At 53.7% G+C, this 18202-nt stretch overlaps 1 protein-coding gene across 1 annotated transcript in view; it reads right to left on the reverse strand.

Moving 5' to 3' along the window:
- Window positions 1-18202, reverse strand: part of VIPR2 (vasoactive intestinal peptide receptor 2) — a 66995-nt gene that overhangs the window by 31896 nt on the left and 16897 nt on the right. Inside the window, exons 3-4 of the mRNA XM_026479249.4 lie at window positions 12352-12459; window positions 7394-7491 (exon numbers count right to left, since the gene is read on the reverse strand). Of these exons, the coding sequence (XP_026335034.1) occupies window positions 7394-7491; window positions 12352-12459 (206 nt within the window). The remainder of the gene's footprint in view (window positions 1-7393; window positions 7492-12351; window positions 12460-18202) is intronic.

The following is an 18202-nucleotide window of genomic DNA, read 5'->3' on the forward strand; positions in this document are numbered from 1 at the left end:
GTACCAGGACGCTGACGGGATTGGGGCCCAGACGGCAGGTGCGGTGACAGCAAAACGTTACACTCCCTAAACTGAGTAACAGTGCCCAGGTTACAGCAGAGAATATCCTCACTTTCAAAAAACACACCCTCACGTTTTAAGAGGAGAAAGGGAGTGTGTACGCAGCTGGCGGTGGGTGGCCACGTGCCCACACACCCGCAGCTCGCCGGGTCGCAGGCAGCGCCGCGGCCGTGGCGAGACTCTGCCTGGAGAATCGGGCTGGAGACGTGCGTGTCCCCTGCACCCTTCGAGCACAAAGGGCACCACAGAGACACAGTGTGACAGTTGGGTTTCTTCACTGTCCCGACAACGTCCAGGGTTAGAAGGCAAATATAACTGAGAAATGATTTGACAAACTTGGCATAAATTTAAGTGGTTTTTTTTTTTGGACTAAAATTAGATTTTATTAGAATACAAAAGTAAAATATGCTTACTTCTGAGAAAGTCGTAAATATAACAAAGAGATTTTTTAAAGGGAGAACACAGCTATTACAAGGACCTCCCAGTTCCGAGGAGCTTCTGTCCTTTGTCAGCGGCTCTCGAGGCTCTCTAGCCCATGTCTAGCCACGAATCCCTCAAAGCACACCCGGTGACTGACTGTCAGCAGGGGACTTTGTCAGAACTTTGTCTTCCTTTTGCTGGGTCTCTGACAGAGCCCTCTAGTCCCCAGTAAAACAAATATTGCTAGTTTCCAACCTTTCCTCAATTATTTCAATTAGTCCCCAAATTTGCACATCAAATGGAGAAACTAGTCGGACTACTCCGTGAATAGCCTGGCTGTTCCCCAACCCGCCAGAAGACCAGTGCCTTCCCTCCTGTCCCCACCTGAAGGCCCGGCCAGGGCAGCCAGCATCCCCAGCCTTGCAGACTGCCTGCTGCCTGAGCTCCAAATGCCTGTCTCCCCGGGCAAGGCTGCTCACAGACAAGCCCAAGGAAAGGAGGGCATCAGGGAGTCAGACCCTTCTCAAGAGCACCATTCTGGCTCGAGGCCAGTCTGGTGCTGTTCAAACTTCTGCGGGGCCCCAGCCTGCAGCCCCGAGTTTTGCCCGATGTGCCCAGGTCTGTGGACACACCCAGTCTGCACCATTGTTTGACCAGAAACAGAGGCCCTGCACTCACCAGAGCAGGGCCCTGGGCTCACGGTGGAGCCTTCCCACCCCTGTGAGACTCCATGGGTCTCCTTCCCCAGTGACAGTTTTTTCTTTATATTTCCTTCTAAACTCCTCATCCAGATTCTTCTTTGGCTTTGGAAAGACTCATTCCTTTATTGGGCAAGTACCACACATCATTGTCAGAGGTTCAGCTAAAACTAGCATAAAAAGAGCTAATGACTGTGCCTGTCTCAGGAATCTTCTGAATCATGTCTCTGTTCACGGTCAGCTGAGTCGGCTGGCTCATGTGAGCTCAGGCTCTGCCACCACGGGCAGCACGGTGTCGTGTGCTCTGGTTACGGCTTTCTGACCCAGGCTTCCTGCCGACGTTGTCCCCTCCATGTCCTAGCTGCATCTCTGAGCCCGGTCTTGTCGGCACCTGCCTCGCTGTCCAGCTCCCAGTGTCACCCACTGCTGATGAGCTGTCCCCCTGTGCGGGACTCAGGTGCCCCTCAACACCACAGTGGGAAGCTCCCTCCTGCCACCTGATGTGAGACGAGGCAGACACAGCCCTTGGAGCTGGTTCAGAAGCTGGACCAAACGGGCAACCGTAACAGAAGCAAACACGGGGTGGGGATGCCCCAGACCTCGGGTTAGCGGGCAGAGCCGGGGGCGCACACTTTACCACGTTCAGGGCTCTAATCCCGGCTCTGCGTCCCACAGGCAGCTGCTCAGCACATCTCTGAGGGACCCCTCCCTGAGCAGTGGGACAGCAGCAGGCTCGCAGAGTCCTCGTGAGGACCGAGTGAAATGCCAAAGTGCACTGGACGCGGTTGCACTGCAGACACCACGGTGGCTGAGATCTCCGTTGTCGGGCTGGGGAACCTTGAGGAGGCCACACCAGCAGTTAGGCAGAAAGAGTTACTGGTGTGTCTGAAAGCTGAGAGGAGAGTGCAAAAATATTTTTAGGAATATGGCATAATATGGAAGAAATGTGTCCACTTGATGCATGGGGAGGCTGAGATGCCAGACAGTTCTCTTGGCTAAATTTAGCTGAAGCACTCTTTATTTAAGAACCGTGTTAGCAAATATATAATATAGGAGACACATGGAGTGCACAGCCTTGCACGTCCACTGCACACAGGATTCCGGTGTCGCTAGGGGGCTGTCCTCTGGCGGGACAGGGGCACAGCTGGAGGGCAGAGTCACACATGGCGACTGAGACATGGTCAAGGGCGCGGGTGCTGGCCTGGGTCCTTGTACATTCACCTGGAAAACTCCTGATACTCAGGGAGGGGAGGCACCTCTGACCCCACAGACACTTGTGGTGGCTAAATTTCTAGGTGTTTCCATGTTTCCCCAGCTCTCAGCATCCCTGGGAGATGGGATGGGAAACTAAGGCAGGGAGCCTGGCTTGAGGGAGTGCCCTGCACTGGAGCCTCAAGACAGCCTTCACTGCAGGAAAAACGCCAAGAGACTGGTCTGCTCAGCGGAGCCCTGGGGTAGGGGGCCAGGCCTGGAGGGATGGACCACCAGGCAGATGACTCCAGGTAGAATGACCCCTATTGGCCGTCCCGCCGGAGGCTGAGAACATGACGCTAGGACAGCCTCTTCAGCCCAGGAGACCCTCAGCTCCCATGAGTGGGGACACCCACGTGCTGCTTGGAAGGCTGGGGCATGGGAAAGGACAGAGGGCAGCTCCTGGTGTGACCCCTGTGGGCCCCTGGCTGTGCTCCTTAAATCCCCTTAATGGGAGGAAGCACTTCATGCGATGATTCAAAGATCAAAGGCCGGAGAGGAAAATGCTCGTACACCAAGGCACACGTCCAAAGGGGGCTTTGGTGGGAGAGGGTCATAGACAAGGAAGATTGGACACGGAAACCAGGACCTGGTGACAGAGTCTGAGCCAAGCCCTCCAGCTGCATGGTCTCACTGCGGCTTGTGAGACCCAGAACATAAAGGCCCAGACCACCGCCAAAGCCCCCTGTGACCCTCGGGCTGCCCTGGTCCAGAGCGAGAAGCAGCTTCACCATAGTGCTTCCCGCCATCATCTCAGAGGTCTCTGGGGTCTTCGGACACTGATTCCTTCACGGGACTCCCCATTCCTGACTTCATTTTTTCTTTTGAGTCACTCACCACACATAGCCAAGCCTGTGGCTTTGTGGAGGCTAATTTTTTTCTGGAATTTAATTAATTCTGAAACCAACCAAGTTTGCACACACAACAGCCAGAGCAGGGTCTGGCTGTGTGAGAGCAGGAAATCCAATTAAAATCATACAACCGGGCGGACAGTGAGCTGCTGATGAGATGAGGAATGACATCGCAAGCAGTTCACTGGGCTCACCTCCAGCGCCGCCCGAGGAGACCCAGCTGGGGCCGCGAACCCGCCGGGCCCTCTGTGCGTCCGCCACGCCGCGTGGTTCTCGTCTTCCACAGGATTCCTTAAACAACCAAGTATTCAGAGTATGTGAATGGTGGAAACGGCAATCAGGAAGAAGACTTACTCACTTTGGTTTTGTGCCGTCATTCTCTTCACATCCACACGTTGAAATATTTTGACTTTCTAATCCATTAGTAGGGAATATGCATTCGTGATATTTGTAGAATCTCTGAAATGTTTAATTAAGAAGAAAAATAGCTCTTCAGACTGGATGGAAAAGCATCAGAAAAGCAGAGACACTGCTTCACGCAGGCAGGGCTTAGTCACACGCCCTTCTGAGAGCCTGAAGAGTTTCCATCGGTTTTCCTGGGAATGCCACCTACAGAGTGATCCAGGGGAAACGCAGGGAAGGAGCTGCCGGCTTTGACTTGTCAAGCGTGCCAACGTTGCCTCAAATGTCCGCTCTCAGGACCTGCCCACGACCACAGTGGGTTCATGACAGCAGGACAGGCTTACAACACCGGGATTCCCAAGAAACGACTGTGGAACGAATGAATGAGGATGGGCCTACCCTCGAATAAATGCTACTGGGAGCTCTGGGGACATGCTGCTCCCACCCCACACAGGCCTCTAGGATGCCTGCAGACAGTGGAACGAGAGGTGTGGGGGGGTGAACGTGGGTGTCGGAGCCCTGCCCCCTCACCCCCGACCACAGAGGCCCAGGACTGTCCTGGTCCCTGGGGCCTGTCTTCTTGCCCCTGAAACGGGCTGACGGCATCCGTAAGGGTCACCTGGGAGGCAGACGTCATGTGGCAGGTTGCCCTGAAGCCACTCCTGGGGTCCTGATCACTGTGAAGAAGGGCAATCACCATTCCTGGTCAGAATGTAGGGTCCGCAGAACGGGGCCTGTGAACTCTTCCTCCTACAGAAATAGTCCTGAAGCTGGGAATAGATTCTGAACCAGTTCAAGTCTTATTCTTAGAAAGCCAACAGGATGGTCTCCTGGTTTGGTCATATCAAATACCGAAACAGCAGTTTGGGACTGGTCTAGAACCTGAAATCCACAGGTATCTTCCCATGAAAACGTGCTCCGAATTCGACATGCGCAGGTCACCAACCCTGGGCTCCACCCTGGAGTCTCAGCAGCCGCGATCGTGGCACCAACCCTCCGTCTTCCAGCTGGGGCAGCTCAGGGGCCGCCGGAGCCGTCAGCCCCAGTGTTCAGGGCTCTCTACCACCGTGGGTGTCCTGCCCGAGAGGGGACTCGCGAGAGGCTGGCATCTCACTGGGCCTTCTTGCAGAGTCCAGTCCACACAAGAAGAACGACATGAACTCTCATCTGCCGTGTAGGGCAGCCCCCGGCCAGTGTGCAAAGCCCTGTGTGGTGAGACTCCAAAACCAGCAGGCTGAGGCTCTGATCCGGAGACGGAGGAAAGACCAGAGGCAGGCGAGAAGGCAGAGGGACGGAGAGGGCGTTCTGTGGGTTAGATTCTGAAAACGTGTCCTTGACTGACGCCCTGGGCACTGCTCTGCATCTGTGCTTCCCTGGCCACAGCCTGGCTGAGGGTGTCAACCACCCTGTGTGTCCTTTGGGACGTGCAGGACGGAGTGCAGCCGCACACGTTCCCTGAGTGCCAGGTGCGCACAGGCCCCAAGGGGCTCCCCACTGGCCAGAGAGAATGCAGGCCCACCCCAGGCTTCACTTGGAGCTCAGGTGACTGCACCCTGAGGGGGAAGGTGAATACAACTGACAGAAAAGCTGAGTCTCAATGACTGCACAACAGAAACAGAGCCGGGCCTCTGACCACGTCCTGTCACACCCGAACCTCAGTGTTTCCATCTGCAGGGTGGGCTATCACCAAGACTAAGTAAGACAGGGCTGGGGAACATGGGGAATGTTAGTCAAAGGGTAAAAACTTCCAGTTATAAGAGGAATAAAGTCTGTGTCTCACCAAAAAAAGAAAAAAAAATAGGTAAATATGTGAGGCGATGGATAATTAGCTTGATTGAGGGAATCATTTTACAACACACGTATATACACACATCAAAACCTCACTCTGCATACGGGCATGCCGTGTAGACACTGTGGGTTTGTTCCACACCCCTGCAGTAAAGCAAATATTGCAATTAAGGGAGTCAAGCGAGTGGTTTGGTTTCCTAATGCTTGTGAGAGTTATGCATACACCATACTGTAGTTTCCGGATGTACAACAGCATTGTGTCTAAAAAAATGACGTACGTACCTTACTTAAAAATACTTCATCGTTAAACAATGCTAAACATCACCTGAGCTTTCAGTGCGTCTAACCACTGATCACAGATCGCTGTAACGAATAAGCACGAAAATCTAAGGAATATTGTCAGAATTAGCAAAACGTGACACAGACGAAGTAAGCAAATATTGTTGGATAAATGTCCCCCACGGGCAGTGCAGCGTTGCCACAACCTCCAATCTGTAAAAACAGTGTCGCCAAGTGCGGTAAAGCGAGGTAGGCCTGTACCTTAAATACAGACAATGTTCGTATGTCAATCAACCGCAACAGAAAAAGACCACGTGAGACGATAGTGGTAACGGACGTGGCTCACAGTATGCACTGGACCCCACCACCATCGTGCTCACTGTTGGCCAGACGTCAGGAAACCTACCTTCGATTAGTGAGATACTGGCTAAAATGCAAGGTACTTCCTTTTCTAGGGTTTAATAATTCGGTGGTAAAAGAATTGGCTTTATACCATAAATCTTAGTGAGGAGAGCAAAGACAGTCCCTCTATAAAAAAGAACGCGAAAGATGTGTTAATCCCCCAGGAAAATGGGTCTGACAGTGACATCGGTACCAGTGTCACTGGTGGTGGGATGGCAGGGCCTAGGGCTGGTGGGAAGTGAGACCAATGTGCACGAGTAGCTAGGTGTTCCCCAAGTTCTTTAAAAGGGGCTCGAGTAGGTTCCCACACAGCAGGTATTTGCAGGGGACGGGTGCAAGAAACACACCTGACTTCAGGTGTATACAGCATTCACCTGTCGTTAATATGGCGTTGGGGGTGAAGGAACGCAGCCCAAAGGGAGGACGGCGACCTGGTTTTCTGGTGGTAAACAAAGCGAAACCACAATCATACAATGTTGCAGGGTGAACGTGCAGGAGGCTGAGCAGAACTGAGCAGACTTGATTTGACACATCATTTAAACAATCACATTCCCATTTTGAACACACCTCCGTGGCCTCCCTACACCACGCCGGCCAACAGTGCAGCCCTAGCCATCAGTGGAGCCCCCAACACGCCCTGGGCACTGTCGGCCAGGGATGCACTCAGTCTCTCAGTTTGCACACACGCTCCAGTGTTAGTCCCGTCTCCTGCTGCTGGCTCACAGCTAAAAACATGACTGCATGGCTTCTGGACCGCCCGCTTTGTGGCAAAGTCCTAAACAGGCCAAAGAAACCTGTCGGCGGAATGGATGCCCGTTAAAGCTCATTTCAGGCAGCAGAGCCACTCAGACAACCGGAAGGCGAAGAGAATGAGGCTTTCCTGCCTCCAAAGTGGCAGAACCATGAAATGACGCCAAATTCTGGGCACAGATCTGAAATAGGGACTTTGCCCAATTTGGCCATTAAGCAGCTCAGCTCTTCGGAGGAAAGGAAATGCACGTAATTCTCATCAGGCAGCACACTGACGCTGTCCGTGCGCACTTCCAGGAAAGGGACTAGAAAGTGCGAGATCACGCGGGGGCCCTTACATTGTTCCAGAAAAGGGACTAGAAAGTGCGAGATCACGCGGGGGCCCTTACCTTGCTCCAGAAAAGGGACTAGAAAGTGCGGGATCACGCGGGGGCCCTTACCTTGCTCCAGAAAAGGGACTAGAGAGTGCGGGAATTGCGTGAGGACCCTTACCTTGCTCTCGTCCTCGGCGCCATTATAGCCGCATGCATCTATGAAGTCTGGAAACATCTCTGACCACCCATCACTCGTGCAGTTTTTGCTTATGTTTCCTGGAAGATCAAGTGTAGGCGTTAGGCCTGCAGGCCCACAACTGCTGGCCTTAGTAGTGATGTGCGGCTTGCAGGGGCATGGCCCCGCATGCTTCCTCTCTCTGGTCGGTGAGGAGCTGAGTCTCAACCCATTCAGCCACTTCACGCTGTGTGCGTTCACCCCCAGCCCCCCCGGGCTCCCTACCCACAGAACCGGGTTTTGCAGGGCCTCAGTAGCTCGCGGGAAAGCTTCTGTGTCATGAGGCCCAGGTGCAGTGGTAATGGCTATAATGGCCTGTGTTGTTATTATTAAGGAGCACAATGAAAATTAACAGACTCCTCTTCTGTCCAGAGGGAGACAGTGATCGCCAGATCCCAACCATTCCAGAGCCTGCTATCCTATTCCATCGTGTTCTGTGCCAGCTCCTTCGCTCGGCTGCCCTGGGCATGGCCAGCACGCACAGGCAGGCAGCACGGGTCAGTGACATCGGAGGAGGAGACTGTGGGTATAAGATTTAAACTGCATGAAATACAGGCAGTTTCAACCTTATAGCACTGTCTGTTTTTGTTTGTTTTTTGTTTTTTGTTTTGCTCCTAATTAACGTAAACATGCGTGTTGAACTCAGGAATGCAATGTTCCCTCTACTTAGAAGAACGTGTCAGGGCGCCCGGGTGGCTCAGTCAGTCAAGCCTCCCACTCTTGGTTTCAGCTCCGGTCATGATCCCGGGGTCATGGGATCGAGCCCCACGTTGGGCTCTGCACTCCATGTGGGGTCTGCTTGAGATTCTCTCCCTCTGCTCCTCCCCCACCACGTTCCTTCTCTCTCTCCAATAAATAAATAAACAACAACAACAACAAAGTGGCCTCAGTCGGTGACCACAGTAGGCGCTGAATGGTGATGAGTGACCTGAGGTGGGGGCTCTGTTGACCTGTGATGGAGCTGGGACTTGCAGTGGGGGGCTTCGGGAAGCTCAGGCCTGGGAAGGCACTTCCTGCCCTTGGCGCTGGGAGGCTCAGCAGCTGACCACCCACCAAGCTTCCTCCCTGACTCACAGCCCCTGAGGCTGTCAGAATAGCAGATATTTTCACTCACATCTTCTCTCTGCTTGGGACCGACACTGTGAGCAGACTTGGTGGGCACTACTGTTCCCACTTTACACATGAGACTGAGACTCAGTAACACGCCCAAGGTTCCGTAACGCCTGAGTGGCGGAAACAGGTTTTCTCACTCAAAAACCCTTTATGTTTTCTACACAGGTGGCCTACATGACTGATTAATCAAACAAAATCAAGAGAAGGCGTGTTCACGTTGAGGTGATAACATGCGTAAGCGATTCTTGGCGTGCTGTGTGGAGGCGGCAGGAGGGCCCAGACCCTGACCCTGCTGGCAAGAAAGTGGGGTTAGGGGCTCAGCAAAGCCACCGGCGGCATCACGTAGGCTTGCCCTGCCACCCTCCAACATGCCGTCCCCTGCATTTTTCTGATTTCAGGCCCCAAACCTCCTCCTGCTCTAGCCCCAGGGGGAGACTGGGGGCAGCTGGAGGGCAAGGACCACAGCTGGTAGTGGAGGTAAGACAAAGTCCTGAAAGGGACAAGGCTTGGGGAGGTGAGAGAGGGCCCAGGGAGGAGAGAGAGGGCCCAGGGAGGAGAGAGAGGGACTGGGGAGGTGAGAGAGGGGCTGGGGAGGTGAGAGAGGGACTGGGGAGGTGAGGGGGGGGCCAGGGAGGTGAGAGAGGGACTGGGGAGGTGAGAGAGGGGCTGGGGAGCTGAGAGAGGGGCCGGGAAGGTGGGAGTGGGCCCAGGGAGGTGAGACAGGGCCCAGGGAGGAGAGAGAGGGACTGGGGAGGTGAGAGAGGGGCTGGGGAGCTGAGAGAGGGACTGGGGAGGTGAGGGGGGGCCCAGGGAGGTGTTGGGGTTCTGGGGAGGTGAGGGGGGACCTTGGAGGTGATGGGGAGGGGAGGCCTGGTTGGTGAAAGCAGGACCAAGGAAGAAAAGACAGCTTTAGGACTCAGGAGCCTGGACCCTGTTCTCCCTCCTCGGTGAGAGGAATCTCTTCCCACCCTGACTTTGTGAGCCCTCCTCTACCTGTGGGACCATCTGCTCTATGGGAACCCTCACCACTTTGTGGGGACCCCCCATCTTCGTGAACTCTCTCTGCTGTAGCCCTAAATTCAGCCGCAGTGCCTGGGGGCCCTCTGTTGACAGGTTCCTCTCTCCTCTGTTCCCCAAGGCTGATTACGGGCTTCCAGTCCTTTGCTCATTGAGTGTAAATCTGAGTGTGGCTGTTAGGAGGGTCCTTGGTTGTGCCCTGAGGCAGGAAGGCTGGGCGTGCCTGCACTGCACGGAGCAGTGTGTCCTTCGGGGCGTGGAGGCCCCTGCCCTCCAGACAACCCAGTCCGAGTGAGAGCAGCTCCATGTGTGAGCTCTGTGTCGAAGGCATTGTGTTAGGCAAGCTCCACAGCCCTCTGCAGAGGGTCTGACTCCAACGCCCAGCTCATTTTGGGACTTGCTCACGTCCTTGCAGGACAAGTTCGCATGGCCAGAACTCAGAGCCCAGGCTGCTTGGCTACGGGGCATGTGCTCTGGACCATTTTGTCCAGATGCAGGGCACATCCACCCTCCATGCTACGCTTGAAGGCACCCGCGGCACCCCGAGGTGCTCTTCAGAACAACCCTCCCTCCTCTCCGAGCCTGCCCTGCTCCTTCACCTGACCGCTTCCCGCTGGGACTCCTCGGTGCTGCACCGAGTCCCCAGAGCTTTGCTGCCACACTGGAGGCAGAGCCCTTGCCTGCCTGTGGGGGTGGACTTGCACCCCATACCCTAGCACAGCTCAGAGGGGCCTCCCCAGCATGAAGACAGCAGAGAGCAAGGTGCTGGCTGCCATGACCACATGCACGGCTCTCCGGAGAGGCCCCCAGCTTCCCACTTACTGGAGGTATGAGAACCCAGTAAAGAAAACAACTTTTTATAAAAACACAGATCTATTTCTTGAACATTTGGGTCTGTGGACCAAATGATCACATGTCACTCTACGGCCTGGCGCTCCCCACAGGTCACTGGGAGGAGCGACTACCATATTTGTAAAAGCTTTCTGTAAACTGGAAAGTACCTCACAGACTCAAGCCCTGCTGGTTCTTCATTGTATTTCAAGACCACCCATTTATCTCTGCCAAATTTCACCTTTGGGGCCTCAGCCCATTGTTATCTGATGCCTGTGGGCCCCGGCCCCAGCCCTACTCCACCCCCACCTCTGGACTATGTCCACGTTTCTCTGAGTAATTACACGAGCATTCTAAGCATTCCCTGTGGACAGCAGTTTGTCAACAGTCTGTGTAAGTACCTCCCGGTTCACACTTTTGTGACCAAACAAGTGGATGCGTGTCCACCTGAGATCGTCCAGCCATGATACGCAGATTTAGGGCAACTCCAGCAGACTTCCCAGTGGTGGAGACGCTCCCCGCGATAGCACGGCCGTGTCATGTTCCCTGCTTGGACAAGAAAGCATCAAGCATCTAACCCAAGACATCCCCAAAGGAGAGGGTGCACAGTGATTCTAAGCAGAGCCAGATGCTGAGCCGACCTGGGCGCTGCGTGCCCCTGATGGCTCCTGTCTGGCACAGGCTGGGTGCTCACAGCAGATGGCCCAGGAGCCAGAGCTCTTGCGTTTGTCTGTGGGAAACCCCCGGCTGCCCCCGGAAGCATTCAGAGCCCAGCCATCTGATTCGGGGTAGCCTAGGTCTATGCTAGTTCATTTGGGATTTCTGGGAGAATATTACAGCCCAAACCATTTGGTAGAAATGTTATTGATGGGACAGGATATTTTTTAAAGTTCAGATTCTCCAAAATGATTTAGTTTTTCTGAGCTGAAGATGACCAATGATGCTTATGCAGGCGTGACCAGTCTGCTCAGACAGCTTCACTGACTAACTCACGGAGAACAAGTCTCACCGTGCAAGTCACAAGGATGAAACAAAACCTTTTCCTTTTGAGTCCCCTTTCTCTCCATCCCGATCTGAGCCACAGCATTCTGCTTGGGGCACTACAACAGTTGTAGCTCTCAGAGTTTTTACCCCGTAACGTTGGCTCAAGAAGAAAATAAGTTCTCTACAGTACTCCAAAGTACCATGCCTCTCCGACTTCCAGATGTATCTTCTCTCTTCTATTTTTCCAGACAGATTTCTTCATGTTATAAGAATCTGGATTATTTACAACAACACAAAAGACAACACAGCAGAGCCACCTCCTGGGAACGAGCCAAGAGAAGGAGCAGTGCTGTGCAGAGAGCAGACACAGGACAGGTGGCACACCCCCGCCCCGGCCAGCCCCTTCTGACCCCGGACACAGAGACTGTGGGTCCTCGGGCCTCATGGAGCTAGTTCAGAAAGTGGGGGCTGGGAGCTGAGGAGAGTCAGTCCAATGAGCAAGACGTTTCCTGTGCACGAGAAGCTGCGTCTGGACTCCAGGGGAGGCTGGCCGCTGTCCCCGAGCATCGGGGCTCCTCAAAACCTCTGGGGATGCTCTCTGGGGGCTCCTGGGCAGCCACACACGGCAGGGAAGCGTGGTTATGTTCTCGGTGCCTAAAGCCACGGCCCTCGTGTCTGTTGCCACCTCCCCCCATTTTGGAGCTCAGGCCCCATCTGTCACGTATCAGGCTCATGCGTCCACGCTTGCCTAAGACCTGCTCTCCCCGGTGTTTGGTTTCAGGTGGCTGAGCCAGCAAGAAGCCTCTCCTCCTCCTGCTCCCAAAGCCAGCTCAGCACACGATGGCACAGCTGTTCACTGACTCACTTCGTAAAGGAAACCAATAAGCCTGCTTGTGGCCTTGAGGGGAAGCGAGCCCACAGCCTCTGCAGGAGCTTAGGCATAATGCTGACCGTACCTGGTTTGCTGTAAAAATTGCTGAACACTTTAGGACAGGGCACTGTGACGGTCTCGCCTATATCCGCCGGTCGCCAGCAGGTGATGTTGTCCCAGACACCAGTGCAGGCTGGAGGGAGAGAGAAAGTGTGAGAAGGACTTACGCGCACAAGGGAAGCTCAGGGGTTGCAGCTTGCGGGAAGCCCAGGCTGACAGGAGCACATCTGCTTAAAAGCTTTGCAAGTAGATAGCCCAGTACTTAGATGGTTATCTTGCAAATTACTTTTTTTTGTGGAACAAGTTTGCACCAACAATGTTATTGAGAATATTCTTAGCTTGTGTGCTCATTTGAACCAGGTTTGGAGAAATAACCAGATGTGTGGCAGAAATAACTGAGTGTTCCGCTGTGTACCGTGCTGCTGAATTTTCTTGAACGGCGAGTTATTCTTCCGCTGATGTGCGTGCCCCGGCGTGATCACATGGGTACGACCTGGGGTGGTGTAAGTCCTGAAGGCTTGGGGTCCCCGGGATGCACATACACTTACTTGTGCTTTCAGGGCATCTGACTTCAAGGGTAATTTGCAAGTTTGAGTATTTGATCTGTTTACTTGATTTTAACAGTTAAGATGGCATCTAAGTGATGAAATCTCAGGTTACCTCATGCAGTTATCAGATAGCCTAGTCTGCATAATGTTATAGCTGAAGCTATTTTCCAGCTCTCTTACAGGGTCTCAGCACCCACCCCACCCTGTGCAAGGCCTACCTTGTGTCCGTCATCCCAGATGGAAGGCAGTGACCCCGCACACAGACCGTGATGGAACCCACACTCGAACCCAGGGCTTTATACTGCAAGCCCAAGGTACTGCTACTGCATTTTGTGACCTCTAAGGTGCTGTATTTCGTTTAAACTTCGGTATCGGAGGAGCCATGGGCCAGCCTCGGTAGAAGCAACGAGCCGCAGCCCGAGCCCCCAGCCCGAGCGGCAGCTGCACGCAGACACCAGCGGTATCTGCAGTCTTGGTGTGACCACCGCAGGGTTTTACTTCAACGACGCGGATGCCTCTGATAAAGTGGGCATAAGTCAAGTTTCGCAGGTGAAAATGCTTTCTAAAGGTTTTAAAATAAAAATGAAAATATATTTATTCTAAAACTTCAATTACATGCCAACGATTAAATGAATGCATAAATTCATACCATGTTAACATTCTTACATATTTAAAGAAATACTGCTTTTGAAGAAATATCCAGAGCAAGTCATGAAGTACAAGTGAGTGACGCTTCTCCAGGTATGCACCTCGGCAGCAGAGCCCAGGCCAGGGAGGGGCCCCGCGGTGACAGCACACGTGACACTGTCCCACGTCAGCGCAGGAGACAGGTGGGTGCTGAGGCTTGGACGAGACCCACCAGGGCCAGGGTTTCCAACAGAGAGCCACCAAGGGGCCGGTAAAGGTGCCCAGGTCTCCAGAGAAACACAAGCGGAGGCTGAGACTCTCACCGACGGGAAAGCAGCGCGTTCTGAGCGCCGGCCATTGGTTTTTGTGACGGTTCAGCTGTCTTCACCACAAAAATGATAATTTCTGCTTTAATGACGAACCCTTAATGGAGACATATTAAACCCACAGGTTTGTTTCAGTCAATCTTCGTATTACAGCAGGATTTGATTCAAGTCCCTAGAGTCCCATGGATCACCGTTTCCATCGTCGGCAAGCCTTCCCTTTATTTGTGCGTTTCCTGGACCCACAGATAGTGGTCGTGCAGGACTCAGAGGCTACTCAGAGGTTACTCAAGGGTAACCAGCCTTCCTGCTGGCGGTCCAGCAGGGAGAGCAGTATGCCCGGCCCAGCGGTGTGTGTGGATATGTGGCGAGTCTGAGGGCAGGAGACAGCCAATCAGGAGTCCATAAGCTCCTCCCTTCCACTTTCCAAATCCCACGAAAATGACATCAAGACGTTTGAAAGGGCAGCACCCAGAGATGGCAGTAAACTCGGATGATAGAAAGCATTCATCTGTGCTAAGTAATGAGGGAGAGCAGAGGGAGACACTGCCAGGCCTGCAGAAGCGTGAAGAGCGAGAGGCCGGCGACGCTTGCCCACCGGAAGGGCTCTGGACACAGGGCGCCGAGCACGGGCTGGACAGAATGCCAGAGCACCTGGTCAAACTTGAATTCTGAGCACTGAGACCTCCCTCCTGCTTCCCTTGCCAGGTTCTCCTGGAGGCTGAGCGTAGGCCCCTAACCAGAACAGAAGCCTTGGGAGGCCCCAGACCAGCCAGGCCAACTGAGGCAGGAGGACGGAGCACCCAGGAGGAGATGCTGTAAGAAAGAAACAGCACTTTGTGATGACCTCACGTACCCGCTCGTCTTGAGAGTAATTTGTTGTTCTGGTACGAAGTGTGATGCGTACTTACTGATACATGGAAAATGAAGGAACAGAAAAATCAGGCACTTGTCGTGGCAGGAAAGCATCAAGTTATACAAGAAAGGAAACAGTGATTGTTGTATGGACAACCGTGACCTAATACTGTAAGCCAACAGCTGTGCCGTGACTCTGCTGGAGGGCAGACCGGAGGAGGGACCAAAGCGTGACCGGCAGGGGCCATGCTGATGAAAGACCAGTATGAGCAAGGACATCACGTTGGGGAGAGAAGGCTAGTCTGAGAAGCGGTGAGCAGTCTAGGTCGTCTAAGACTACGTGGTCCGGTGAGGCAATCAGGCCTGCGGGAGGAATTTGGTTTTGTTATGCCCTGGCAGCAACCCTCGGTATCTAAGACAGTGATAACGAGGTCCAGAGTCGGTCTGGGAGGAGAAAAAGCTTGTTCATATCGACAGACGCTGAAAAGTTAGCTGACAAAATTTAGCAGCCATTCCTAATTTTTAAACTCCAAGCAAGAACATAATATAATGAGAGTGCTCTAACATCACAAAGACCATTTGTTTAAAATAGCAAGTATGATTAGAAATGATTAAACACAGTGGGCAACAAAGTCAGGAACCCGACTGGACCCTTGCTATCACTGCTGTCACTCAACGGAAGCCAGAACTCTTAGCTAAAACAGTAGTAAAAGCAAACGAACCAAGTGGGATACATTGATATAAAACCGGGAAAAAGTCCTCGCACCGCATTTCCAATATGGCAGCCACTAGCGACATGTGGCCATTTCAACTGAAATCTAAATTAATGAAAACTAAGCACAGTAACAATGCAGTTCCTCGGTTGCAGTAACCGCGCGTGGTCTGTGGCGATGCCAGCACGGCTCCGACCGCGGCACCTCACCATCGCAGAGGCTCTCGCGGACGGCACCCCCCGGCCTGAGCTAACACACCCCACACACAGTAACTAACAAGACACTCTCATGAATCACCACGGAGGAAGAGAGAAAATCACACCAACCGTCGTCACTGCGCCAAGACCGAGGGTAAACCAGCCCAGACGGGTGAGACTTTCTCCCCGTGGCGGTTTATCAGCTAAAAATGCCCATATAAATTATCTAAGATGTTTTATGAATAAATATAAGTGAGAACTTTTTGGTAAAAAATGTACTTTTCACTTATCACACAAATATTTTCTATCTTTCAAAACCCACCAAGAAGATGGAGGAGAAACCCTCTTATTTAAATGGTGGTTAGTAGCTTGGTGAATTGAAAAGCCAGAAAAAAATGCCTTAAACGTCTGTTAATTTAAACACAGAAGTGTGTGTTTATTGCTTAAACTTGGAACATAAAGCAAGAGGCTTTCCCTTGCGTGTGGACTTGCTGACTGGGCCTCTCGGGGCTTCTCCGCTGCACACAAGCTGTGTCTCGGATTCCCACTTGGAGAGTCTGGGCGTGTGCTGACAGGCTCCGGCCAGGCTAGATGTCCAGAGCGACCCGGGCCCATTCTCACCTCCAGCTCGACAGCTGCTCGGCGGCAACTTGCTTTTCCTAGTTTTCCCAAAGCGCTCACTAGTTTTCTGGGAGCTTGCACACTGTTTGAGCAGTTGGCCTTGGGAGGCATCGGTGTGTTACACAGTCTCCCAGAGGCTGCGGGAGGGGCGACAGGTGGGGTGGGCAGGGAGAGCCCTCTCCGGGAGCCTGGCCAAGCTGCCTGGAGTGAACCTGCCAATTTCAAGGGAAGAGTAAGTACGGGTGCCCAGCGTAAACAACACCCCAGGCTCAGAAAACCCAGCCTTCTGCGTGTGCGGCCTGCAGACCTTCCCTAAACCCACGGCACTGTCAGCACACACAGGACCCCGATGAATAGGGTCCAGGAAAGGCTACTCTGGGAACTTGCTCCTATGAATGTACCGGAAATATGGGCGCAGAGGACAGAACTCTGAGGGAAGCAGCGGTCATTCGACCTCCTTGAGCTCATCTTGTCAGAGGGGGGAGCCTCACCAACTGGGGAGGAATCTGCCATAAGTAAAAGGAAACTAATCCCCTTGTACCCGGTTTTCTCTCCAAAATATTTCCAGGCAAGGCAGAACTCTCACAGACGCCACTGCATGTGTTGTTCTGGGTTCTGGGTTTTGTTCTCAGTATCTCAATGACATAAACAGCAAATAATTCTCGGGCAAAGCACAACACGAACCTCGTTCCTTCCATGTTACACTTTCTGTAGGAGAGAGATTTGTGAACGGCGAGCTTCCCCCTCACGGCCCTGACCCTGCAGTCCACGGTGAGGCTCACTGGTCCAGAGCCGGCACCACAACACGTGCTCATCTCTGCTTGTCACTGCTCTCACCTGGAAGGCCGCTGGCCTCACTGGCCCTCACAGGACCTCAGGTGATACGCTCCCATCCCTTCCGTCTTCCGTGTTCAAGACACTTCGTGATGGCAGCCCTGCACGGAGCCAGAGGCATGTACCCGAGTCCAGGTTCCTCCTTTAGCCTCAAGAGTGACGGCGAGAACTCCCCCCATACCTCTGCATGCGGACAGCGGGGCGACTCTCAGTGCTCACGTAGCAAACGTCCGGCTTGTGTTTCAGGCAAGGCTGTGACCACCGAGATGCTGCCCTGTCTGTGTGAGGATCCCGGGGTCCCGCGGGCAGCGGCCAGGCCCAGACCCGTGACAGGGAGGGAGGGACCCGGCTCCTGCAGCCCGGCCTGTGGAGAGGCTGGGAGACCTGCCTCGGGCGTCCTCGCCATCTGGATCTCCTGGCTCTCCATAGGAGCAGGTGAGGGGGAAGAGGACGGAGAGAAAACCGCTTCTGGCACTGAAGTGTCAGGCTGGGCAGGATTTGGCAGTGGGCCTCCCTCCACATTTAAGAGTAAATATTACCAATAACTTCCTCCGTTCAAAAGCTTAATCTAAGTTTAAAGTCACAAGTGGCAAAGCTTCTCCCAGAACCAGCAGGGAAGCCGAGAGTGCCCGGGAGGTCCGCCCAGAGCCACCTCAGGTGCTGACAAAGGAGCCTTTCTTCTTCCCTGCCTGCTCCTGAGGAGCGCTCAGCCAGGCCCCTGGGAGGTCAGTGCCTCCCAAGGGCAGCTCCTGCAGGACGGTAACAGCCAGAGTCCTGAAGAAAGCCGAGTACTGTCGCACAAGAGGGGTTTCCATGGCTTGGGCGCGAAGGGATAACTACTAGATACCCTCGTACTGGTTTCCAGGAGCCGCACGTGAAACTCAGATGCGCCACGTCCGTCTCGGTGAAGACGCCAAAGCCACAGTTGGCTGCAGCAAGACAGAGCCCGGCCGGGAGAGCCCCGCACACGCCTGCCTGTCCTCCCTGCTGACCCCTGTCTCTGTCGTGCAGGTGGCTTGAGAGTTCAGTGGGGGCGTCTTCACGTGAATAAGGAGATGGAAGGGGGTGGATGGGAGACACTGAGAAGTAACTGCTATTTAGCGGCAGGAGGAGAAAGTGTGAAGGCCTCCAACTTGGATCGGCTCAGCTCTACAGGCC

This window comes from Ursus arctos, unplaced genomic scaffold (genome assembly GCF_023065955.2).
Source record: "Ursus arctos isolate Adak ecotype North America unplaced genomic scaffold, UrsArc2.0 scaffold_3, whole genome shotgun sequence".
Classification (NCBI taxonomy): domain Eukaryota; kingdom Metazoa; phylum Chordata; class Mammalia; order Carnivora; family Ursidae; genus Ursus; species Ursus arctos.